Source organism: Drosophila takahashii, chromosome X (assembly GCF_030179915.1).
Source record: "Drosophila takahashii strain IR98-3 E-12201 chromosome X, DtakHiC1v2, whole genome shotgun sequence".
NCBI lineage: Eukaryota > Metazoa > Arthropoda > Insecta > Diptera > Drosophilidae > Drosophila > Drosophila takahashii.
In genome coordinates this window covers 10259070-10284851 of record NC_091683.1, presented here as the reverse complement: position 1 = coordinate 10284851, position 25782 = coordinate 10259070, and the positions used below count along the sequence as shown (strand labels likewise).

At 37.6% G+C, this 25782-nt stretch overlaps 1 protein-coding gene across 2 annotated transcripts; it reads left to right on the top strand.

Moving 5' to 3' along the window:
- The first annotated feature begins 1530 nt into the window (after positions 1-1530).
- Tis11 (Tis11 zinc finger protein) lies at positions 1531-24397 on the top strand. 2 transcript variants are annotated; one of them, XM_017160762.3, is made up of 4 exons: positions 1531-1658; positions 2507-2844; positions 19066-19421; positions 20373-24397. In XM_017160762.3, exons 2-4 carry the CDS (start codon positions 2767-2769, stop codon positions 21259-21261), a joined length of 1323 nt encoding a protein of 440 aa, XP_017016251.2. In that variant the 5' UTR covers positions 1531-1658; positions 2507-2766; the 3' UTR covers positions 21262-24397. The 2 variants fall into 2 exon arrangements, with proteins under 2 accessions (XP_017016251.2, XP_070074310.1); XM_070218209.1 differs by lacking the exons at positions 1531-1658; positions 2507-2844; positions 19066-19421 and adding an exon at positions 20129-20287.
- The last annotated feature ends 1385 nt before the right edge of the window (positions 24398-25782 follow it).

Sequence of the window (25782 nt, the reverse complement as noted above, 5' to 3'; positions counted from 1 at the left end):
GATTAGATGCATCAGGAAAACCTCTTGAAATCTTATTGGAAACCGGTTTACACTCCCAAAGGTCTCAAGGTGTTTCAGTTACTATTTTCTTGCGAAACACAAATTAACTGATTTATTTGTTTTTTTCAGATGGTATTTTAGGGAGCTAAGACAAACTTGGCTGACGTCTTTTGCAAACCGCTTGTGAAATATATGTATTTATTAGGCCCTCTCCATTTCTTTGCTTATTCGTCATTGTTGACTAACGACACGTACGCCGCCTGTCTGTTTGCGATTTCTGTCTTTTATTTTATTTATTAACTGCGGTGGGATGTTCACTGCACCACTGACCCATCCCAATCGGCAACCCGTTTTTCAGCAGAAGGCGCTGATTGGAGAACCAATTGCAGTGCTGATAAGAACAAGTCCACTTGTGACTTAATAGCTACTAATACATTGCTAGTAAACAATATCCCATAACACAGGTCGACAAAATCCGGGCTTTTCCTCCGCCCAATACTGTAAATTACTACCCCAAACATATAAAATTACCATCAATTTATAGTTTTAAAATAATCGTTGTCAACCTTTAAATTCTTTCTTAGTTACAATGAAGTTAATTTTTGTCACATTTATTTATTCTATAAATATTTAGAATGCCTTAATTGGTTTTGTTTCAAATTAACATTTCAACAAGAAAATATTCGAATATTAAAAATAATTATGCAGTTATACCAAAAGTGGTATGGGGTCATGATTTGTCTTGGAATTGCTTTCCTATTATTCAAATTCTTTACATTTTCGCGCCAAAAAATCTCGATCAAAATTGTACCTGTTTTTTGTTGTACAAATTCGAAAATTAAAACGGGAAAGTTCTAAACTAATTTTATTTTATTTGCCCAAGTTTTAAATCTAAATGTTTTTTATTTGGTATTAACTAAATAAGCATTTTGAAAGAGCGCCCAAATTGTCTTTGTGCGGAGTAAATTTATATTGGATAAAATAATTTTGTTTCCCATTAATATTTAATAATACATTTGTCTTATATTTTAGTTAGTGCAAAATAGCTTAACATTTCTATTCAAAATACGCTGCTCTTAACATTTTAGTGATGTGCACACGCCGATAGTCGCCATCGATGATTCGCTGCCTCTATTTCGGGGCCGCCGCAGTCTGGTCACACCGGCAGACAACAGGGGTTTTCCCCGAAATATAGGGGTTTTTTGACGTGCTATGCGGATTTTTAGGGGGGAGACATTTTTAGAGGTAAAATTTAGGACTCTTTTTCGGAAATTTTATTACACAAAAGTTTCGAAAAATCACTAGAATATTACAAAAAATACAAATCAACTAAGATCGGCTGAGTTTTTCAATACTTTTCCGCTGGCAATCAAAACGTAACGAGAGCGAGAGAGGCAGAGCGAGCGTAAGAGCGTAAGAAAACGGAAAGAGTTTCACAAAGAGAAAGAGTATCGTCTAAGAGTTCGCTGGATTTTTTAGGGCGAAAGTATCGGCGTTTGAGATTTTTTAGGCGGAAGGCAACATTTTCGCCTGGCAACACTGAGTGCAAGTTTTGATTTCGATCTGGTTGGTTGTGTCTCACGGACGTGCTGCGTCTCTTTTGTTGTGTTTTTTGCGAACGAGCGAGGAGCGACAGGACCTCTGCGCCCGTACCCAAAGTAATTAGCGAGCCCATTCAAATTGTGTTTTTCCCTGTGCTTTGAATGTGATTGTGCGATCGATCGAGTGGAGGTGTTTTTTTTTTTAAAGTGCCGGAAAACTTAAACTTTGATTTTACTTTGTTTTTCCAGTAACAAATATTTTTTGCCCATTTTTTTAAAGGTGTTAAGTAGAAACAATAGTAAAACGGGAATTTCCGAAAGACCGACATGTTCAAATAAGCAAACACTTCACGTGCGCATGTGTGCAGTTGCAAGGACCTCCAGTAGAAGAAGAAGAAGCAGCAGGAGCGAGCGAAGCAACAGGCCAAAAGCAACAGCGCAATCGCTGCCCTTTTTAATTTATTTTTTTGTTTTTGTTGTTTTTGAGTTTGCTGGCGCAGCAATAAAATACAAATTACAAACACACAGACGCATTTGAGATACGACCACCACTAGAGATCGCACACACACACGCAGAACACACGGGCAAACAAAGAGGGCGAGAGGGAGGGGGAGGGGGCAGGAAGGGAAAGGGACGAAGCTTATCTCCGCTTTTCGAGAACGCGAACGAAGACGACGATAAAAGCAAAGCAAACAAGACAAACACACATGCGTGAAACAGACATCGGCTGTTGCCGTTTCAAAAAAAAAAGAAAAAGATCTAAAAAAAATAAGGGAAAAAGGAACAAAGCAAAGCAAAAACGACTTACACATGTGCGTGAAAAATGTCCTAGACAGACACACACACACGCACCTAAACGCTCGTACGCCAAGCACGTGTAATTTCTGCTCCCTCTCGCCGCTCTTCGTTCTCCCTCTCTCTTCCATCGTTCGCTGCTAATCACACGCTCTCTTCACTCTTTTAGCTGATTTTTTTTATTGTTGCAATGCAATATTCGCGGAACCAATAACAACAACAACACACATAACTCAACATTCAAGTGCAAAGCAAATACAAATCAAACAAAAAAAGCAAAGAAAATAAAAAGAAATATAGCAAAAACAAACCGAAAAAATCGCATATTTTTTCAGTCTTGTCCAGTGGAAAATAGAAAAGCAACACCAACAACAATAACAACAACAACGGCGGAATCAAATTCAATATCTGTTAAACGAGAACCACAAAATGTCTGCTACTGTAGTGCAGAAATCCACGACGGTGGCTAATTCGCATTTTTTCGAGTGCAGCGACATATTCCAAGCGGTAAGTTTTTCTTAGAATTTGCTATTTATTTTTTTTTGCTTCTCCTGGGGGTAATTTAACTTTTGAAAAACCTAATATTGAACATTCTTAGGCGGAACCTAATGTGTGTTTTTTTAATAACCCTTTGTAATGAGTTCCTTGGGAAATGAATTTGAATTTTTTCTCCACCAGGGATCGTTTTTGATATTTCTCATTTTATTTTCCCCAAATTCTGTTCTTCCAATCCTGAGAAAGGTTTATTAAAGGGAATCGTATTTAGGTTTCTAGGGAAAGGAAGAAAACTAAATTTTTGGCTAAAAAGAAAGAAAAACTGAAATTAACAGGATTTATATAAAAATAATTAATTTTTAATTAAGACAGTTATAAATAATTTTTAAACTAAAGAGATATGGATATAAATCTTTAGTTTTTTGGTTGAAATAGTTAATAACTTGATTTCAACATAAATATTTTATTCAAATTCGAATTTTTATAAAAAAGATAGTCAAGTGTGTTTAATAAAACGGAACCACAGCCAAAACTATCCAACTATAAGTGGAAAAATATGATAAATGCATTTTAGATTTTACAAAAAACCCAAGATCTTAGGGCAGTCCTATTTGAAGTGATCAATTTTTGTCTCTTGAAAAACACTTTAAATATTTTTAGGTCGACAACTTGAAACATGCCTAAACCACATGTTCTTTTGTTTTTGGGTTTATTTATTTTCGGAGTTGCATTTTGCGTTTCGCCGTTTTGTTTTCGTGTGTCGTTAAAAGCAATTTGTGCAGCGTTTGCTTAATTTCGATAACTTGTTTTCCATTTCTCATTTCGTTATATTTCCGTTTCGTTACACTTGCATTGGCTGTTTGTTATTCCCCATTATTAAAGCTGATTCATAATTATTATTTCGGTTTGTCAACTCACAGCAACAAAATCGAAATCGAAAATGAAAAAGAAGAAGCGAAGTAACGACTGACTGTAAAGTGGACTAAATAATTGTCTGATAAGGATTTTTGATAAGTGTATTGGCGAAGGGGGCGGGGCATCCTTCACTCTCCGCTCGGCCCCCTCTCTTTCCCACACCCCCCTCTCCAACGTCACATTTATTTGTTACAATTGGCGTCATCGCAGCAGCATCATTAAAAGCAACAACACCAATAACACCACTCGTGATCATTTACTGTTCGTACATACATACATATATACACAAAATACATAACAAATGTGTTGGCTGGTGTGCGTGTTATTGGCAGCGACGTCGGCAGAGCAGCTGTTGATCGACAACAAATTCGATTAACTCAAGTTCCGGGTTTGCTTGGGCTGGATTTTTTGTGTTTTTAGTGATTTCTGTTGTATTATTTATATTATTTCATTTATATTTCTTTCTTTTTTTTGGTTTTGTGTCCGCATTGGAAGTTGCTCTCAAATGAGCCAGGTTTTTTCTGCTGCTGCTGCGATTACGTGCAAAGTTTGAGCGAAAGAGAAAGAAGAAAGAGAGTGGGTGGCGGAGGAGGAGGAGGTGGAGCTCACAGGGGAAAGAGAGAGCATTTTTTTGTTTTGATTTTCTTGTTCTTCCTTTCGCCAATTTGCGTAAACTAAAATGCAAAGCCAAAGGGTCAAGTAGAACCACAAAATAAGGGGGAAAAAACAAGAGGGCAAGGAGAAAAACAAGCAGCAACAACAACGAATAGGGCCAAGGCAGGTTGACGTCCGATAAAGTTGCAAATGCTTGTTGAATGAACTTTGCTTTTGCCGCCGTGTTATCGATTATCGACAGGCAGCAGCGATTATTCGCATGGAAAACTCATTTCGATGTTTTTTTTTTGTTTTGTCATTACGCAGCGCTTTTTGTTTTTGCTTTTCGACAGATACAAAGGCAACAACAAATTGCTGCCGAAAGCGAAAGGGCGCAACACACACACATAAAAACTTTTGCTGCAGCAGCGCAACTTTTTGCAGGCGACAAAATGGTCGCACTCGTTGTGCAAGCCAAAAAAAAGTTCATTAGATCCAGCTACCATTTCAATTTGTTATGTAAATTACCTACCTAATACCTAAGGTATAGGAGGTATAAGTTACTAAGTTTGGCGATCTAAAATATTAAAATTGCTGAGACTTGAACTCTATTTTCGGTTGTCATAACCTACTTACACATTTAAAAATTCAGAAATGAATTCCAAAACGGAAACTTTTATTTAGGTTTGGAAAATTTTATATTGCTGCTCTTCTGTCGTGTACGCAGGCAAAAGATTTGGAAAGGCAAATTCATATCATCGCAAAAACAAAAAAAAATTAGTTTTTTGTTTCCTCATTTTTCAGGCGACAAAAGTTTCGCAATCTTAGTGCTTTTGGATTTATAAAAAAAACATTTTCGGCTTTCTTTACATTGCTTGCGCCACTTTGGTCGGTTGAAATATGGAGTGTGGTGGGGTTAGGGGAGGAGAAGGGAGAATAGTGGCCCGAAAGAGGAGGGAAGGGAGCGCCAAGTTTAAAATTCATTTTTTCGCATAACTTTTAATTTCTCGTTTTTCTTGGCTTCTTCTTGATTTTATTATGAAATGTATACATATTACCATGTGTGCATTATGTGCAGTTTGCACTCCACGCTCGGTACAGTGGAATAGCATGACGGAAATCTTTTTTTATATTTGTACTTTGATATATTAAGGAAAATTGCAGCTATTTTTTTAACTTTTTTTTATAGCAAAACACAGAAAAATAGTAGTTTAATTCGCTGTACAATATAAAAACAAATAAAGCTTTGGCAATCAAGTTACAGTAATGTAGGGCCCACTGTAGTTGCAGTTGTTTGGCCCGTCTCTTTTCTTTTTTTTTTGCTTCTCTGTTTTCAGGCTGAAAAGTAAAATGTGTAAAATGTGCTTAGTTTGTTATATCGAAATCCTCGTACGTAATCAGCGGTATTACGTTTCAACAAACTCCTCCACCTCCACTCTTTGCCTTACCTTCTCCATTCCCTTCCCCCGCCCCCTCCCCTTGACTGTCCCCTACCCCCTCCCCTCTCCACGCTTCCCTCTCCTGCTGAGAGGCTCACTTACACTTACAAGCGACAAACGGCGACTACTTTTTACGAATATAATTCCATTTCCTGCCAAGGCGATAACAACAACGTCGTCGTTTTATTTTGATCTGTGTTTTTTTTCCTCCTCTGTGTGTGTTTGTCCCGACGCCATTGCTGCAAGAAGAAGAATCCGAGTGGCGGGGGAGGAGAAGAAGGAGGAGGAGGAGTACAAGGAGGAGGAGAGGAAGAGCGACCACCGCTACCTACCTAAAAAAAGGCAACTCTTCAATCTTCAATCCTCACTCTCCTCCTCCTTTTCTCCCCCTCCTCCTATTCTCCTTCGTTAACCCTCAACTCCGCCGAACGTCATTTCATTTCGATTCGATCCGACTCGACTCGATTAATATGCAGCCCCATCCCCAAAGTCCAGGTCCAATACCGCGTATAACCATACCCATCCCATCAAAATCCCAGGCTCAAGTCCCCCCGTACCTCTCACTCTTTCGCTCTCCCTCGCACTCACCCACACTGACGCACAATGCAAGCGCAGCGATAGTGTTGCCAGCCCCAAAATATATTGAAAACTACTTAAAACATATATGTACTTGTAATATCTTGAGGCTAATGAAATAGATAAACAGAATAAATTAAAGTTGTTATTTAATGTTTCCCTAAGAGGTTTATTAATTTGGCTTTATAAAAGTAGCTAAAAATACACCTGTTCATGTATTTTATGCTTTTGAAGAATTTGTACGTACATATATTCCGAAAATAATGTTTTCTCAAAAAAATAAACCTGCTGTGGTGTCGAATTCTAGCAATTCATTCTAGAACTTGGCTATGAAAAGGCTAAAGTGGGCACCTCATCTAAACTCACTACTCGACGGGGCACTTAAACTCATGAAACGGATGAGGACATGAGGCCGGGGCAACAACAAGAACAAGAACACATTGTCGGCATATTGACTGGCTGACCCTTGAGATGCCCTTGGTGGGAGCGAGAGGGAAGATGGGGACGGGGAAAGGAGAAGCAAAGGAAGATGAAGAAAAAGAAGGGGATCCTCAGTTCGGTTCGGTTCGTCAAGAGTTTATTAGTCGATGGGGGTTGAAATTAGGGATCGCAACCCCGAAACATTTCAAAAACGATTTGGTTTTCAACTCAAAATGAAAAGGGTCGTATAAAAAAAGAATAATTATGGCTCAGATTGTATACTTGTATTATAAGATTGAAAAATTTTAAAAGTACTAAATTGGTATTATGTACAATATCAAAGAAACATAAATATTAAGAAAAACATCGAAAATATTGCGTTTTCCACATAGCAATTTACTGAAATTTAATTGTTCTTCATTTCTTTGTTTCCCCCGCCGCGCAAAAAATAAAGTATAAATAAAGTTATTTGCGTGCAGTGCTACTGGCTGCTTATTATTATTATTATTGGTATTATTGTTGTTGCTGGCTGTCCTCTTATCGTGCAGTTGTAAAAAATACAAATAAAAAAACATGCACACAAATGTGAGTGTGCCTGTGTGGGATATTCGCCGCGCTCTCTCGCCTTTGTCGTCGCCTCGCTATCTCGCCCACACCAACGCAATTGCCTGGCGGCCCCCACTCTCCAGCTCTCCACCTCTCTCGCTCTTGCCTGGCTTAGCTCCATGGGGGGAGGGGAGTGATGGAGATGGAGGTGGGGAGGTGAGCGAGGAGAACGGGAGAGCGAGCGAGCCAGGCAGGCGTGCGCATTGGGGCCATTTGCCGTTGGCCAGAACGGGATGGAGAATAGAGGCAAAGACACTTCATATTCTATTGTCATTTGTGTTGCTGTTGTTATTGTTGTAATCTTGAAATTGTCTTGGCTGTACTGTGTGCTCATTGTTGTTGGTATTATTGCTAATGGCCGCTCAATTGAGTGCCAAAGTACATCTCGCCTCTCCCTCGCTCTTCTCTCCGCCATCTCCTTCGCCCCCATCGGTTTTGTTTGTTGTTTGCATGCACAGAAAGAAAAAAATGGATACGATACAATGATCAATTTGATGAGATGAAACATTTCACTTTGATATAAAACTATTTAAATGCAAGTTTAAAATATAAAACAATGGGATTTAAAGCTCCCTTTAATACCTAATATTTAAACATAAAAATTATCTGTGCACGTATCGTTACTTTAATAGTAGCCATAGGTTTTTTTCTCTATGCATTCGAAGGCGGTTTTATTTGCATTTAGAATCGATCTTAAGTTTGATTTTTCCCCGAGTTCTGGGAATGTGTGGAAAATAATATTCTGTATGGCTTGTTATTCGCAGAAAACCATATAACAGCCTGTATCTCCATCTCCCTTTTACTGTTTGCTTCGCTTATTAATTTCGTTAATAATATTTCCATTATGCTGGCTGGCATTTGCTTTTCACGCTTTTCATGCGGGCCACCCTACAAAAAGTTGCGGCTTGCAACATGTTTTTTCTTTTCTGATTGCCAATCCACACAAAAACGAAATCCACCGAAAAATCCAATCCAATCGAATCTATTATATAATAAAGTCGCGATCGAATGCGGACGCTGGCAGCGCAGTCGACGTCGACGCTGGCAGAGAACCCCGTTTGTTTAGTAGATTTCCATTCACATTTACTGTCGCTTTTTGATCGCCTGCTTTTTGCCTTTTGCTTTTGCTTTTGTTTTTGCGTTTTGCTTGGTGCCTTTGCTTTTGCGATAGCGCTGTCCCTGTCTAGCATACACTCAGACAACTGGTTTTGCAGGACAACAAAGATAACAACAGCAGCAACACATGTGAGTTTTTGTTGGTTTTTTCCTGTTCTAAGCAACCCCCGATTTATTTTAATCACGATTTCGATCGGATTTCGGTTTCTGTTTCCGAGAGTCCCACAACCACGTGTTTACCACATTCCCAACAAGTTGATCTCGCTCTCCATCCTTTGTTCCCTCTCTATTTCTCTGTCTACACAAAGAGAAAAAAAAGAAACAGCTGATAAGCGAATAGTGTGATATGAAGATGAATGCACGTGAGATGGGAGATTAAGAGTGGGTTCTTGTAATAAAATACTTCAAGGACTTTCTATATTTTTATACCCTCTTGAAAATGGTTTAATATAAAATTATAAGTTATAGAAATAATCAAAGGTATTAACATATATATATAGTCTTGACCACTTCGTATTTATGCACATATTTTTTCCGGTGCATACCTTATTGTTTGGTTCTTGTTCTTTGTTTTGTTTGTGCGGGTTATTAAATAGCCGATAAATTATTGGCACAGGAAAAAAGAATGAGAAGAGAGTAGGGAAGAATGCAAAGGGGTTGATTTCAAAAAAAAATCAAAAAGATTTTTTTTTATTATTTTGTTCAATTAATGCCTTTATTTGTACTTTACTTAAATTTATTATTTATAAATATGAATTTCATAATAAGTTCGAATTTCCAATATAAGAGACTCTTGAAATAAAATCAAACCCATTTTAAAAAGTTTTATTACAAGTACTCGAGTGCCTTTAAAGCTGTCAAAAATAACAAACATGTTTATTTATTGGCTGTTTATTAGATGGTTTTTAGTGCCGTCACTTTGATGATCCAAACAAATCTTCCAAGCGGAATTCTACCGGGCTTATCAAATCATTACTTTCTGACGTCTCATTGTAACTTCTGGAAAATTCCAATTGCCTTTGGAATGGAATCTCCGATTTTCGACTGATCGCCGGTGTTTTCAGCTGGAAATTAAGATGATCTCTGCCGCTTTTTGTTGTTTTATTTTTTTTATTTTTTGCCCAACATGCAGTTTTTGTTGTTGATGTTTTGTGTATGTGCATGTATATTTCGTTTGTTGTTTCTTTTATTAGTTCAGTTATTGTTGCTCTCGGGTTTTGTTAGTTTAGTACTCATATATCAGTTGTGCGCTTTGCTTATCGCTTTTGAGTGGCAACAAAAACAGCAGCGAGTGAAAGATTATTATTACTGTATGAACTAACTAACCCAATAATAAGTATTCTTATCACATTAAATCACACACACACACACAGATAGCTGCACTTTAGAACGCGCGTGTGTTAACAGAGAAAGAGCGTCGTTTCTTCTCAATCTATACTTAAAATGTGTGTTTTTCCTTCTTTTATTTTTTATGATTTACGTGCCTGCCCTGCACTTGGTGAAACTGGGAGAAAAGAGCACATACAAGTGTGCATAGGACAGATAGGAGAAGTTCAGAGGGGGTTTTGGTGAAAGATTGGGAGGGGGAGGTGGTCACTGCCACTGCCATGTGCTTGTGCTCGGGCACAAACACAAACACAGGCATACATTTGCCGGCCCGATTGATAAGCGCCTAAGAACAGCGAGAGAGTGGAGAACACAGAGAACAGAGAACAAGCAAATAAAATTGCTAGGCTTATGTTTATCACAAGATGATATTCATAATTTCCTACTTAACGCCATTAAAGTTGAAGCACAGCCACACTGGCAAACATGCTTGGGAAACGGGCACACTAAAGTGACAGTTTGGGTAATTTTCATCATTTTATCAATATCATTTCAAGCTGTTCGTAATTTGAGCATTATAGAAAGAAACAGTAAAAAACACACAAATCAATTTCGAAATGTTTGTGGTGCTCGGCAAACGCATTAAAGCTCTGTTTGAATCGGAGCGGATCGCATTGTTTTGGATCGTTTATAAATCGAGTTCTCGGGTCGCGGTTAGGGATTTATTTTATGGCATTTTATTCCCCAAGGGAGAAACAAGCAGATTTGGAGTTGGGGGAGTGGGATTTGGATTGTGATTGGGGTACCGAAAGTCACTCCACCACACACACACACGAACAATCAGAGGGAACCCAACCGAAAAAACAAGTCCCCCGATAAGGTTCGACGTTCTGGACACCCCGTCGTCTGATAAGGAGACCAAGTCTGTTCACTGGAAAAGGGGGATACTGGAATACTAAAGAGGTAGAGGGTTGCAAGTGGAGCGGAGCAGAGGTTAAGGCAAGGGCAAAAAGGGGTCGGGGTTACCACTTCTGGGTTGTTGATTTTCCGGGCCTACAAAATTCTGGAACGGAAAATGTGAGCTCCATAAGTAAATACATTCGGTCATTTATTCCCTGTTTATTATCTGTACAAACAACCAAACAATTTGCTATCTAAAATTCTTCGAGATAGACAGAATTTGACGAGATAATAAACTTCTGATTCAATAAAAACGCGTGAAATTTTAGCTTCTTGAAGGAAAACCTTTTTTGTAACCGGAACTCCTGTGAATTTTCTGGCTCCTGAAACTAGTTGGAAAATATCATAATTAAGATCAGTGGGGAATCCGATTGATTGAATTATGTAATTCGAGAGTTTGGTGTACTTTTCCGGTTGTATTGTTGGCTACAAATCACTTTTTAGGCAATTTGTATTTTTGCTTTAGTGCTTCCGAAACCAATTTCCTGAATTTACTGGTCTTTAAAAAATGTAAAATATTGCAAGGATGGAAACAAATGAATAATACAAGTGTATAATTTAACATTCGAATATAGTGTTATATGCCTCTCATAATTCCTATTGTTATTCATGTTACATAGTAAGTAACATGAGATAATTTTGCGTTTAAGATTACCTTGAAAATGATACCTTCCACTTTTTCTTTCTACTATCTGATACATATCTACTATCTCTATCTCTATCTTCCTCTCCCTCCCACTTTGCTCCCATTCGAAACTCTCCATTTCGATTGCATAACGGTGGCTTTTTTCTCTCCGTCTCCCTCTTTCTCTCTTTTTTTCTGCTTGTGTGTGTTTGTGCAAAAGGTCTCCATCATCCATCTCCCTTTCTCCATTTTACCTCTTTTCGTTGGCCCCCCTTTTCCCCTTCTCTTTCTCTCATTTTGCATTTGTTTGACTGGTTTGCTTAAGCAAAACAAAAACGGCAATTGCAACATTTTATATGTATTTCCCTTCTTTTACGCTAAAAAAAAAAAGTAAAAAAGCAATAAAAGAAACTGCGCAAACGCAACGCGTTGCGACAGAGGAAGAAGAAGAAAATGATTATTATGTTTTATTTTATTTTATTTTTATATGTATGTGCATCGATTAAAGACGGAACTCTCTTGGATACGAAATTCGATTTGTGATTGGATTCGTTTTTTTTTTGTCTGTGCCGGATTTTGTAGCAGTACAGTAAACTCTCTACATGGTAAACCTTTGTATTTACTAATATTTTCTAATTTCCAAGCAATGCTGCAGTAGTGTTCACTGTACTTCTTATGTTTTTTTTTAAGCTTGGTTTTAATGGCTCTTGTGCTCCGAATTTAGCAAGGCCAAGTCGTTGTGAAGTTTTCTTTTATTGTGCTTTATTATGTGATTTTCGTTGTTGCCAATTATTATTATGTGAGCCGGTTCGACAAAGCAAAACAACAAAAAAACAAGGAAAAGAAACAACAAAAGCAAAAACGAAACGAAGCGAAAAGAGGAGAAGAGAAGAGGAAGAGACAACGGACGCTTGGCAATGAAACGAAACGAAACTGGCACGGCAGTTGCGCATGCGTCTTGGTCTTCCTCTTTGTCCCCCTCCTCCCTCCTCCCTTTATCCACCTCCCCCAGTCCCCCTTAAACACTCTCGCTATCTATGCTTTGTTATTTCGCTTACCAAATATTAACAACGAACGAACGAACGGATGGACAACGCAAACGCCACGAAAATGTGAAATGCTCCATTCGACGATTCGACCTAGACCTCAATCGATGGATGGCCCGAACCCAAAACCCAAAACCAAAAACTGAATAACCAAATAACCGAAAACTGAAAACCAAAACCAAAACCAAGTTTTACCAGCCCTTTGGCAACATTATGTAAATTATTATGTATTTATTTTCCTTGATCGGAAGAAACTAAACGATATATCTTGTGATACAATAGCCATCTCTTGAGTTACGAAACAACCAATTTCCCCCTGCTCCAGTTGTAGTTTCTTAAAAGCTAGAACCTATAGTAACCCATTTGTTTAGCCGGAACTTGTAAGGTCTGTTTTTCAATTTCATGCCTTGTTTATTAATCCCTTATTAGCTTATTATGCAAACATTTTAACTAGTTTTTGTTAAAGACGTTAAATGGGGTTCCGATTATCCAATGATAGTCTTCATATTCTATAAAAATTTTTGTTTATTTTTGATTATAGATTAATTGGTTTATATTCCCATTAATGATCTGAGATCCTAAGATATTAATTAAAATATTATTTCATTTACTTAATATTTTATTCATGTCAAATTTAAATTACAAACGTTTTCGTTCAGTGCCGCACGTTGCTTTCTGTGCTTTATCAGTTGTAGATCGTGTTTTTCGAGGGGGGTTCAGGAAAACAGAAAAAAGGGGCTGGGGGATCGTCTGTTCTAGATTGTTTTGTTGTGTGCTTTCAGCCCATCAATCGATCAAAAGTGATCACTGATCAGGAAGGAAAGGGGAGAGGGAAAGGGGGGAACGCAATGCAAAATGCAATGGAAATGGAAATGGAGATGGAAATCGAAATGGAATGCATTTGAATGAGAATGAAAATGAAAAGCAATGAAAAACTCGCATGACAGCCGCATGTGTTAATTACCAATTCAAATTTGCCAACAATTAAAATCGATGCGAGGTTTTTGTTTTCGTTAAAAAACAAGAAAAAAACAGAAAGAGAAAACAAATGGGATAAAAGAAGGTACGATTTCTGTTTTGATTTTTGATTTTATTTAATTTGATCTGCGTCTGGCTGCTAATCAAATTTCGTTGGAAGAAATCTCGCACTTTGCATAGAAAATTTGAGGCTTACCTTGAACTTTAATTGAACCGTAAAGATCTCGTCTGTGTGTGTGTGTGTGTAAATATGCAAATCAGGTGCGTATATCTATCGGATCTTTATCTGTGCGGTTCGATCGATCATCATTCCAAGTATTCCCTTCCCATCCCTAGCTAAATGTAAAATAGCCCGCTTTAATTGCTAATGTTATTCCCCCAGTCGATTAATACTAGATGCGAATTATACCAGCGACAGCGGTGGGCAAAATATTAGTAACAATCATGAGTACAATATATGTGGTTTATAAAAATGTTCCCCAGAAATGTTTTACTTTACTTTATTTTATTTCTGTTTACTACGATTCAATCCTATTTTTTGATCCACCGCTGTATACAGACACATAATATATAGTAGCGCCACGCCCCCTCGCCTCTTTCCATCTCTTTTTAGCCGTTCGTGCAGGTTGTTCAGGTATTATAAATAACACTCAATAATAACTTTGTATTCATTTTCAATTCGCATATATATGAACAGAATAAAGATTGTCTGGGTGTGTGTTTGGTTACTGTTTTTTTTTATTTTATTTTTACCATTGTATTGGTGTTAGCTCATCGAGGTTATGGATATTGCGTCGTCGTCATCGCGATGTTGTTGTTGTTGTTGCTTTTATTGGTACGGCTTTATAAACCAGTTAGTCCAACCGAAAAAAAAGAAAACAAAAACAAAAAACAAAAATCCAACAACAGCAGGTCTTCAGCATCTCGCACACATTCTCAGAAAGTCCGGTGTGTCTGTGTGAACGTGTTTATGAGACACAAACAAGTAAGCAGCAGCAGCAGCAACAACAATCGCCGATCTTACCTAACAGCCCGTGAGCCAAGACCTGAACACACACTCTCGATAAGAGATATATATATGGTATATATACCATACATCATATACCATAAACCATACACCACATCTGCATAACTAAAGTTTTCCATGTGTAATCCATGCGTTGTCCAAAAACCAAAAAATATCGAAACTATTAAGAACCGAAATTGAAATCGTCGTTTGCACATTTTGACATGGAATAAGATTAATGGATTAATGTAATATCTGAAATTGAGTGAAACGAACCCTTTTTAAAGTAAACCTGCATATCATTTAAAGTTTAAAAACATTTAGAATTATATGGTAACTCAACTATTACTCAACTTCATTATATGATATGGAAATATACCCTTTTCTAGAATCTGAAATAGTTCAAGCTTCCCAAGGGAAATCGAAACTTCATTGCATTTAAAGTGCTTACAATTTGATAACGACTTAAGTAGGTAGACTTTACGACTTAATTAATAGTGCTCCAAAGTAGCACCCTTGGCTTTACTAAATGAAGTAATAAAAGTGCATGGAGCAAGTAATTTTATATTATAAAATAGAATTTATGAAAATGGAAAAATTTGCAAAAAGGCTTCAAGGTCTGTAGCCCTTAACTCGAATAGCGCATATTCCCCATTCTTCCCTCTCTTTCCCACCCACAAACACTCTCTCCTTCTGTCTCTGTCTAGTCTTCTGTTGTTGTCTTAACCTAACCCACCGCAACAATGAAACGGAAAACAGAAAAACCAGGCGACCAAAACACAAGTGGCAAGAAAACATTGGGAAGAAAGCGAGAAGGGGGAGAAGAGAGTCTTCTACCAGCAAGTAGAAGAAAACAAGAAGAGCTTGAAAAATAAGCCAACGTGCATGACTGAAAGAAAAGTAAACTTATTTTCATTTTCAAATGAAAGGGAAATTCTCACCTAGACGAAGAAGGAAGGAAAGAAAGAGAGATGAGTGTGTGGAGCACCGATAGAAAGAGACGGCGAGTTGGCGATAGAAAGAGAGCAAGGCATAATACATAACAGGGGAAAAACGGTCGCAAAACAGGGAAAAAAAACACAAGAGTTTTGAAACGAACCGCAAATCTAGCTCTCCGTACTCCCCATCTTCTCCTCCTCTTCGCCAAAATGGGTCTTAATCTTGTTTTTACACAAAACCCGCCAAAGAAAGAGGGGCAAAGAGAGGTGAATTGTCTTAAAGTCGTTTTTCGAACACGTTTCAAAGGAGAAAAAAAAACACCGTCTTTCCTTGTCTGCCTGTCCCTCCCCCCTTTCCACCCCATTTTATCACCCATTACTCACCCCACACAAAGCGAGTTTATGCGAACCTCTCTTTGCGAAATCAGTTCACGAATCGGAGTCATAACTTGACCATGAATTCAACGTCGTCGTCCCCAAAACAGCTGTGCAAAATTAAACAAAACTAATTGACACACAAATAATCGTAAAAAAAAGAAACGTCGTGTTTGAAGGTTATCTTTGGGTTTTTCGTTGCGGAAGTGAGATTTCTTCACCGATAGCGATTTTCACTTTTCAACCGAGTTTCGGATTGCTAACGCGGTATTTGGGTTGTGTTCCAGTTTCACTTTCGATTACCTATTCAAGGATTCATTGTATTTACCAAGATTATAGAATAGATAAAAAATAAATAAAATCAAAATTTTTTTTAGAATACTGATATCTGAAATATGTGTTTAAGAAAATACAAATATTTCACGGGTAAAGAGAAGATATTAACACCATTATAACTTTATTCAAATAGTTCATCAGTGCTGTTTTTTATTGTGAAACTTTAAGATTACCCACTTTTTTAACTTTGCCTAGCGAATATGAGTAATGTTTTTCAAGGGTGGCCTCTGGTGGATTTTTATGGGCTCTTCAAATGAAGAAATCGTAAATTACCCGGCATAAACTTGGATCTTATTTATGGTACTTGGTGCAAGCCAAAGCCAAAGGCAAAAAGCAAAATCAAAATCAAAAGCTTAAGCAGGAGGCAGCAACCGTATCCGCAGTCGCAGTCGCAAAGATGCCGTAAGCGTTGAAGTTGGTCAGAAAAAAAGAGCAAAAAAAATAAAACATCGCCAAAGGTTTGCTAAACTTGTTGCGCTTGCTCGTTAATGTTTTTAATTTTTTCTGTTGTTTTTTTCCATGTTTTTTCCTCCTTTTTCTGCTGTCTGCGCAGCGGAGTTACAGACCGAAATTGAAACTGAAACTGGGAAACTGATAAACAGGGTTGCCAGGTGGTCGTCAATGTCAGTCGACTAATTAACGATGCAATGCAGGAAGTTCCGTTTTTATTTAACGCGTGGAAAAACCATTGATGAGATTTGAACAGAGATATTGTACAGACTTTTATTTATAGCAGGCTAACTTCTTTGAAATATATTTACATAATTTCATTAAATGGAATTTTACAACCTATTTTGTCCCCAAAGGGTACTACAAAATACTTTCGGATGCTTTTTAAAACATTTATTGATTTCATATACTTTTTCAAGTCTTTTGATCAGGGTTTAAATAATTTCACAAATATTTCGCTCTTTAAAATTACCTTAAAGGGTTAGGTACATAGGTACTTGGGAATAAAATGGTGTAATTTCTAGCCCGTCAAGTACCGAACCCAAGGTAGAAAAGTGGTTCTCACCCTTCAATGCCAATGCCAATGGTGAAATAAAAGTGAAACAGAAACAGCAACAAAAATCAAGACAACACGATGCCAAATGGGACGAGAGATAAGATAAGAACGATCGACGACAAGAACAAGAACATCGGCTATATGCTATATGGTATATGGTATATGGAGCTTCTAAACTGATTGGGCAGGCAAATTAATTAATTGAACATTTAAATTGTTTCGTTTCGTTTGGCCCGTTCAGCCTGTTCTGGAATTACTCATGAAATTTCAAGGAATGCTGAGTGGTGAAACTGAAACTGAAATCGGGCCAAAGATAACCTAAATGAAGTGCATACGTACATATATGTATAAATATTTATTTGTTATGTGCCTCATCTGATGTCTGGCTGACTTTTAATGTGTCTTGACATCCCACATCCCCCCACTTCCCATCCAAACCCCAATCTGTCGAGATAACGACGCTCTAAGTGGGCTATATCGTTCTGTAATCGCATGTTGGCTCTCTATGTACAGTTGAACATCTGCGAGTCCACAGCACAAATCTAAATCCTGTGATTTGTGGTCAATAAAGTGTTTATATTGCCGCTAGAGTAAAGAAAAAAGTATTTCTTCTACTACTTTAAAGTTGAAACCTTTAATATCAACTTCTATATTAGTCTACATTAATCAAATTTGAAATGTATTAATGGAATTGGCTTTGGTTATCAGTACAAACACTTGTTGGTGAGTTTTTAATTTAATTTAGTGGTAACCTTTTAAAAGGACTGCCTTGTTTCATAAAAGTTTAAATTTTTTTAAGCTATTTAAGAGTCTTGTTTTGTAGCTCTTTTTTTGTTTATTTTCTTCCGTTTTTTTAAATTTGTTTTAAATGTCGTTAGCATTTCTTATTAGCATTACCCTGGCAACCCTGGTCTCTTTAGTAGGTGCGCATGCGCCACCGCCTCGTGCTGTCTCGCTCCCACTCCCTCGGCATCGCCACACACCCTCAATGTCTCCCTCTCCCTCCCACTTGTTGAGCAAGCCAACCAGTTTTTCGTCTGCGGAGAGTGGCAAATTGTGTTGGCTTTTTTCGACTAGCGGGGGGTGCTGAGGCGGTTGATTACTGGTTGGGGGGAGGGCCCCGAAAATCTTGTTGTTGTCTTTTTCGTAGCTCCGGCTTTTGAGCTTGGCGTTTTTGAGCCTCGGCTTTTCTGCCTTTCTGTCTTTCTGTCTTTCTGCCTGCCTTTCGTGTTGTTGGCTTGAACTTGAGCTCCATACATATGTAATTGGTAGTGGTTGTTGTTAGTTTTGGCCACGCTCGATGGAGTGGGCTAAGTGCCGACTCGGTCTGCCTGTGTGTGTGTGTGTGTGTGTGTGTGTGTTAACTGGTTGCATAACATGTTACAGCATCGCACGAAAATGAACAGGCCAAGTCGGACGTTGCGTTCCAAAAAAAAAAAAAAAAAAAAAAAAGAAAAAAAAGAAACAAAACCGAAACTGATGACGACATGAAACCAGAGGTGGGGGGTATTGAAAGAGTGGTAACAGAGTGGTAAAAAAAAGGGGCAAAGAGTGACTGAAAGCGGCTAAAAAAAGAGAGGTAGCTGGTTTTTCTTGGCGCTTGTTTAATGTCTGGAAAATTATAACATTTTTGTGTGCCTTTTGCAATATTCCCCAGTCGTCTAGCAGCTCTTCTCTGTGTGTTGGTTGGGTTTTTTCAGTTTTTTTTCAGCCTTTTCTGCCTTTTCTTTTTTCTGCTTTTGCTTATAGGTCAAGTTAAAAGTAAAAGTGAGCTTGGCTTTTGGCTTTGTGCTGCTTTTGCTTTTTGCCTTTTTCGAATTTTTGCCTTTTGCCTTTGTTTTCGGCCTCCCCTCTATTTTATTTCATGTTTTTGGGTTTTGGGATTTTTGCGAAATATTCGCTCGTTACGTATACGCCCGAGCGACAGAGAGACAGAAATTGATTTTGGCTTTTCGCCTCTTGCATTCACAGGTGGCCAGCGACCGTGATCGCGATCATCTCCAGCAGCAGCAGCAGCAGCAGCAGCAACTTCAGGATCTCGTCCTGGACAACAACAACAGCAGCAGCAGCAGCAACATGGAGCAGCACCACCAGCAGCAGCAGCCACATCGCCACCATGGCGCCCTCACACGCACCATTTCACAGCCGGCCCAGCAGAGGCACCAGCTCATCCAGCAGCAGCAACAGCAACAGCAACAGCAGCAGCAACAGCCACCGGTGGCCAGTCTGGTGACCATCATCGAGAACCTGGGCAACATGAACCTGCACCGAAAGCTGGAGCGGACGCAGTCGGAGCCACTGCCACAGCAGCCGATGAACACCTCCAGGTAAGGGAAATGAAAATAGGGGGAGTAATCAAGGGGAAAAGATAAGGGATGTCAAGTCAACAAAGGACTGGGAACTCGGGAAAATTCCGATCTAAATTCAAGCGCAAGTAGGGATTTGTGAGTGGTAATTCAACTAAGACCAATTGTATCAAGGGGTCTATTTAGAAATATATAGATATTTATCGTAGATATTTATTAAAGATATTTCTTATTCTTATTTATAAAAGATATTTCTTAAAGATATTTATAAAGGATTTTTATTATAGATATTTCTATAGATATCTATTATAGATATTTATTATAAATAGGTATTCATTATAGATATTTAATCTGTTCATTTAGATTTGAATCTTGTATTAATCCAGATATCCTGAATTTATTTAATTAGAAAGATATATATGTTTATTATAGATATTTTGTATAGATATTTATTAAACATATTTATAAAAGATATCTTAGATATATTATAGATATTTCTAATAGATAATTATTATAGAAATAAGAAATATAATATAATGAAACATATTTATTATAGATATGTCTATAGATATTTAATAAAGATATTTAATATAGATATTTATTTTATAAAGAAAATAATTGAATCTGTCCACTTCGATTTTGGTCACAATCAATTGATAGATATTTATATCCAGAATAGTACTTACCTGTTCAAATTCACATGTATAGTTGCTGAGATTTTTAAGTCAACATAAATGAAATGTAATTTGCCTTTTAGGGATATTCACTGTAATTTTAAAGTCAACAAAAATTAATCGTATGTCGTTGCTTAGGGATACGTAAATTTATAACACAAGGAACACAGCGACAAGAGCGATGGTTTGGTATTTCATTTTGAAAAACAGATGGTTAGAGCTTTACCTAGTATAAAACCAACCCTTTCCACAAGAAGTCGCGACTAATGGCTGCCTTTCTCCCATCCTTTTTCAACAGGTACAAGACGGAGCTGTGCCGCCCCTTCGAGGAGGCCGGCGAGTGCAAGTACGGCGAGAAGTGCCAGTTCGCCCATGGATACCACGAGCTGCGCAACCTGCAGCGGCATCCCAAGTACAAGACCGAGTACTGCCGCACCTTCCACAGCGTGGGCTTCTGTCCCTACGGGCCGCGCTGTCACTTTGTCCACAATGCGGACGAGGCCCGTGCCCAGCAGGCGGCCCAGGCAGCCAAGTCCTCCTCCTCCCAGTCGCAGTCGCAGTCTCAGCAGCAGCAGTCGTCTTCCTCGTCGTCTTCCCAGCAGCAGCAGAGCTTCTCGTCGAAGAGCAACCAGAGCAGCCAGAGCAACAGCAGCAACAACAGCAGCCAGCAGTTCTACCTGCCGCTGAGCCCACCGCTGAGCATGAGCACGGGATCCGACCGGGAGTCGCCCACCGGATCGCTGTCCCTGAGTCCCACCAACTCGCTGACCAGCTTCCCCTTCCACGACGCCCTGCCGATCCTGGCCTCCAATGGCGGCGGCGGCGCCAGCAACAGCTCCGCCTCGTCCACATCCTCGAGCTCGGGCCTCGGCCTCGGCATGAGCATGGGCATGGTGATGGGCATGGGCATGGGAATGGGCATGGGAATGGGCCACCATGGACCGGCCACGCCGCCCGAGAGTCCCAATGTGCCCATTTCGCCGGTGCACACGCCGCCGCCCTACGATGTGGTGGTCAGCGGACCCAATTCCGCATCTGGAGCAGCGGGCAGCAAGCAGCTGCTGCAGAAGAGCGTCAGCACACCGATGCAGCAGGAGGACTCGACGCCCAGGCTGCCGGTGTTCAATCGCCTGAGCTCCGCGGTGGAGGCCTACCAGCAGCAGCAGCAGTCCAATTTGGTGCTCTAAGGAGGAGGAGGAGGAATTACAAAGAAGAGAAACACTATCCAACATCCAATCACACGCCATCCATCCAAGCATCCCTCCATCAGCAAGCAAACCACAAACAGCATCCTTGACAAAATCTCAGTAGCGAGCAATCCAAACAATTCCTTCCGGAATCCAAATTCAAATTCAAATCCAAGTACAACCATCCCCTAGATGTGAAACGATCTTTGATATGATTTCTCTCATGCTGTGACAGTCAATCGTTTTCGTTAAATATGAGAAGGACCGAAGGACCTAAGACGATTAGGTAGATAGATACGTAAATGACAAACAAACAATCCAAGCAAACGATGATCTTAAACTAAAAGCTAAACGCTGAATCGCTAAACTAAAACTAAAACTAAACAGAAAGGAAGAAGGAAAGCCTAACGAAACATTCTTTAAAACTGGACAAGACGAGAAACGAAATGGGAATCTTCAGCGAATGTTGCTCAAATCGAAGTGAAAGCGAGAATCAACAAACGGCCAACGACGAACGTGAATATCGTTCCTGCATTTATATAGAACCTACTGCAGTGCACCCATTAGAACCCCAGCACAACAACGCACCTGTCGCTTTTGTTCAATATTTATAGGCCACGCACTTTGGATTAGTCTTATGTAAAAATTGATTATCGGTTTATATATATGGCCAGCTCCTGTATATATATCCCTTGATGTGGATGAAGAGAGAGTATAGAGTTGATCTGATCTGATCTGATATGATCTGATGTCTTCCAATCCAAGCCAAGCCAAGCCAATCAATCAATCGATCGATCGATGAGAAACGGAGCTAAGGAAATTCTTTAATTTATTATTTTTTGCTAAATTTATGTAATAGAAAACGTTGTGTACATACGAGAGTTAATATTTTGATAAAGTTTATAAATTATGATTTACCAATTACATTACGATTACGATTATACGATGATGATCTTGGATGATATGAATATTATTGATGATATACCTCTGCAATTCGTGCAACCAATCACAACAACAACAAATAACCAACAACCAACGAGCAACAAACAATTTATTCGTTTTTCGAGAAGAAGTTAATAATGGAATTCTGTCATTGATTTGATCTTACTTTTTTTTTTTGTTTGAAATGACTACGATTCTTTGTACTATTTAAATCGATCTATGAAATGGAAATGCTGATTTTTAAACACCATAATTTATTTTCACATCTATTTACATAAAACATACCAGATATATTTTATATGCAATTAATGTTAATAATTTATGAAAACAACACACGCGACACACTCAGACATACACACACACACGCACACATATATATATTTTGACCATTGATAATTTTATGTTTTTTATATGGTATATGCGACAGATCATTTTGTTTATTATATATTATTTTTATTTAATTTATTTTACAAACATTTTTCTTGATTTCTTCTATTTTTGGGGGCAGTTATATAATTTTTAGTGTTATGAGAGAAACCCTTAATTTATATACAACTTATATAAAACCATATTATAATTATGCCTATGTCAATGATAATGAAGTACATGCATATGTAATAAAAACGGAAAAAACAAAGGAAAAGCCTTAACAAAAACAACAAAAAAAGCCTATTTAAAATATATTTATGTAGGGAAAAGCAACCGATTGTCGATCTTTGTATGTGCCGGAAAAGAGAGAAAAACGAATCAGAAAAGTCCGAAAAGCGGAAAAACAAACTGAGTACAGTGTTAGAAATGTAAAATTAAGCGAGAAAAACTGAGCAAACAAAATACAAAACGCAATGCAAATGCGCAAAACTTAAGGAAATATTTAAATTATTTTTGTACACACTTTTTGCCCCATACAAATATAAATATATATATATATACATCTAAATATATAATCTGTAACCTGTATACAGCGACTTTAGTCTACATCTATTGAGACCTTTTTTTGTGCAAATAATTTATATCGAAACAATTGCGCCGAGCCGAGCCGCAATTCAAGTCGAACTAAATCAAATATTTAATTACTCCTATTTATTACCTTCTTCACTCGGCTTATTAAATTATGTAATGACAGCAACAGCAGCAGCAGCATCAACAAATTTAAGCATGACTTAAACGAAAGAGCAAATTCCACGCGTGTTTATCAATTTGTGTGCACCGCGCACGAGGGGGGTAAATAATTCTCAAAGTGCCTTATCATTAATATTATATATAAATTATATATACGCAAAAACACAAATTATGTATAGTCTTGTGAAAATGGAAATGGATGAGGAAGAGGAAGCGCAGTGCAAAAGGCATATTAATTATTTATTATTTTATTTTAAAGTCTATTTTATTTTTTACTTTACCTTCGATTTGATTTGATTTTACTCTCACTCCCCCATGCACTTGTTTTGATCGAAATGGAGAGTTACGGCAGCGTGCAAAGGTTTACTAAAATGCCTATATTTAACATACTTATATATTATACTGTTTTTTGCTCTATTTAATTTTTAAACACCCAAACACCTAACTTAAACCTGAGCTTTGGATGTTTATTATAATGATTTTTTTTTAACGCGTTCTTCCCTTTGTACAACAAACAAAGAAAACAAAACAACAAAAACAAAAAACTGTGCCCAGCATGAAGCAAGTGTGGCCTTATCGGAATAAAAGAAAACCTTACACTTAACACTTACCCAAGTCCAAGTCGTCTTCCTCCTAAGAAAAACTAAGTGAATTAAACTAAACTATATGTGGTACTCTTGAATGATCGATAAACAAAGAAGAACAAGAAATGTAATGCCAGTTGAATTATACACTATTTATATATACTTTGTTCGTTATTTATATAACCATATACCATAATATTTCATAGATATCCGCCTTGGCAACAACAAATACAGAAAAACAAAACAAAAATCTAAGAAAAATACAAAAAAAAAAAAACAACGAAAAAGACAAAACAATAACTTAGAAATGAACACAATTGTACATGAATTTTGTTAATGCTGAAACATGCCTATTTATGCTTCCATTGCAACACTATTGTGCGTATTTTTATATAGTAAATTAAAGTGAAAACAATTTAGTTTATGGCAAATTTTAAGTTAAATAGCAACTAAAGAAAAACGTTACAAAATAAATGAAAAAATAAATACAATCTGGCTCTCGTTTTCATTTCGAATACTTTGTATTTTAGCAGCAAGGTCTCCGAGGTCTTCTCTGCTCCCGATAACAGAGGTTATCACTAATCTCACTCCTATCTGGACCGACGACGTGACGTCGCCTAGTTTCGCTTTTTTGGGGTCTTACGTCGGTACGTTTCTGGTTCGGCACTACGAAAAAGCTTTCTTGTTTTCCTTCTTCCCTTCTGGAACCTCGGATAATGGTTGTGACGCTACTTTCTTAGTGAAATAATAGTCAAGAGCAGTCTGTTCCGGTCCTAAAAATCTTACTTATCACAATCTCCGATCCTGATTTTGTACCAAAAAATTCACATTATAACTCAACAATGGGAATAATAAACCTTGTTGATATCATGTACCTACCCCCTTACAAAAAACATTAAAATTGGCGAACACTTTATTTTTTCAAGATCACCCAGAAAGTACCATGGATTTAATTATTATTTTGTTATCTGTTCAAAACAGTAAGAATTTTTGGTGTAGGACCATTTTTTTGTTTTTGTTATCTGTTCAAAACAGTACGAATTTTTGGTGTAGGAAAATTTTATTTTTCCAAAATTACACGGAAAGTTTTATGGATTTATAGCAAAATTTTTGGTGTAGGACCATTTTTGGCCAAGTTACAGCAAAAAAACCAAAAGAAAAAATTCCAATTTTTGTCAAAAACTGAAATCGCGAATTTCCAAAAAAAAACCAAACCCGTTTTTTCGCTAAAACGTTGCAGTTTTTTCGCTATAACAAAGCAAATACTGATTCAAAGTATGGATTGTCATACCTTTCTGAACTCGTTATTAAATTTCCTAACGATTGGCATTTAAACCTTGATTATTTATTTATTTTTAATTTTTCGCAAAAAATCATGGGGTACCCCCTTATAAAAAAATTAAAAATTGGCGAAAATTTTGTTTTTCCAAAATTACACGGAAAGTTTTATGGATTTATAGCAAATTTTGTTATCTGTTCAAAACAGTATGAATTTTTGGTGTAGGACCATTTTTGGCCAAGTTACAGCAAAAAAACCAAAAGAAAAAATTTCAATTTTTGTCAAAAACTGAAATCGCGAATTTCCAAAAAAAAACCAAACCCGTTTTTTCGCTAAAACGTTGCAGTTTTTTCGCTATAACAAAGCAAATACTGATTCAAAGTATGGATTGTCATACCTTTCTGAACTCGTTATTAAATTTCCTAACGATTGGCATTTAAACCTTGACAATTTATTCATTTTTAATTTTTCGCAAAAAATCATGGGGTACCCCCTTATAAAAAAATTTAAAATTGGCGAACATTTTATTTTTCCAAAATTACACGGAAAGTTTTATGGATTTATAGCAAATTTTGTTATCTGTTCAAAACAGTATGA

Coding starts and splice junctions, on each gene's coding strand:
- Tis11 (XM_017160762.3), top strand. CDS start 2,767: ATGTCTGCTACTGTAGTGCAGAAATCCACGACGGTGGCTAATTCGCAT. Junction 2,845..19,065: donor GCAGCGACATATTCCAAGCG/GTAAGTTTTTCT, acceptor TTGCATTCACAG/GTGGCCAGCGACCGTGATCG. Junction 19,422..20,372: donor CAGCCGATGAACACCTCCAG/GTAAGGGAAATG, acceptor CTTTTTCAACAG/GTACAAGACGGAGCTGTGCC.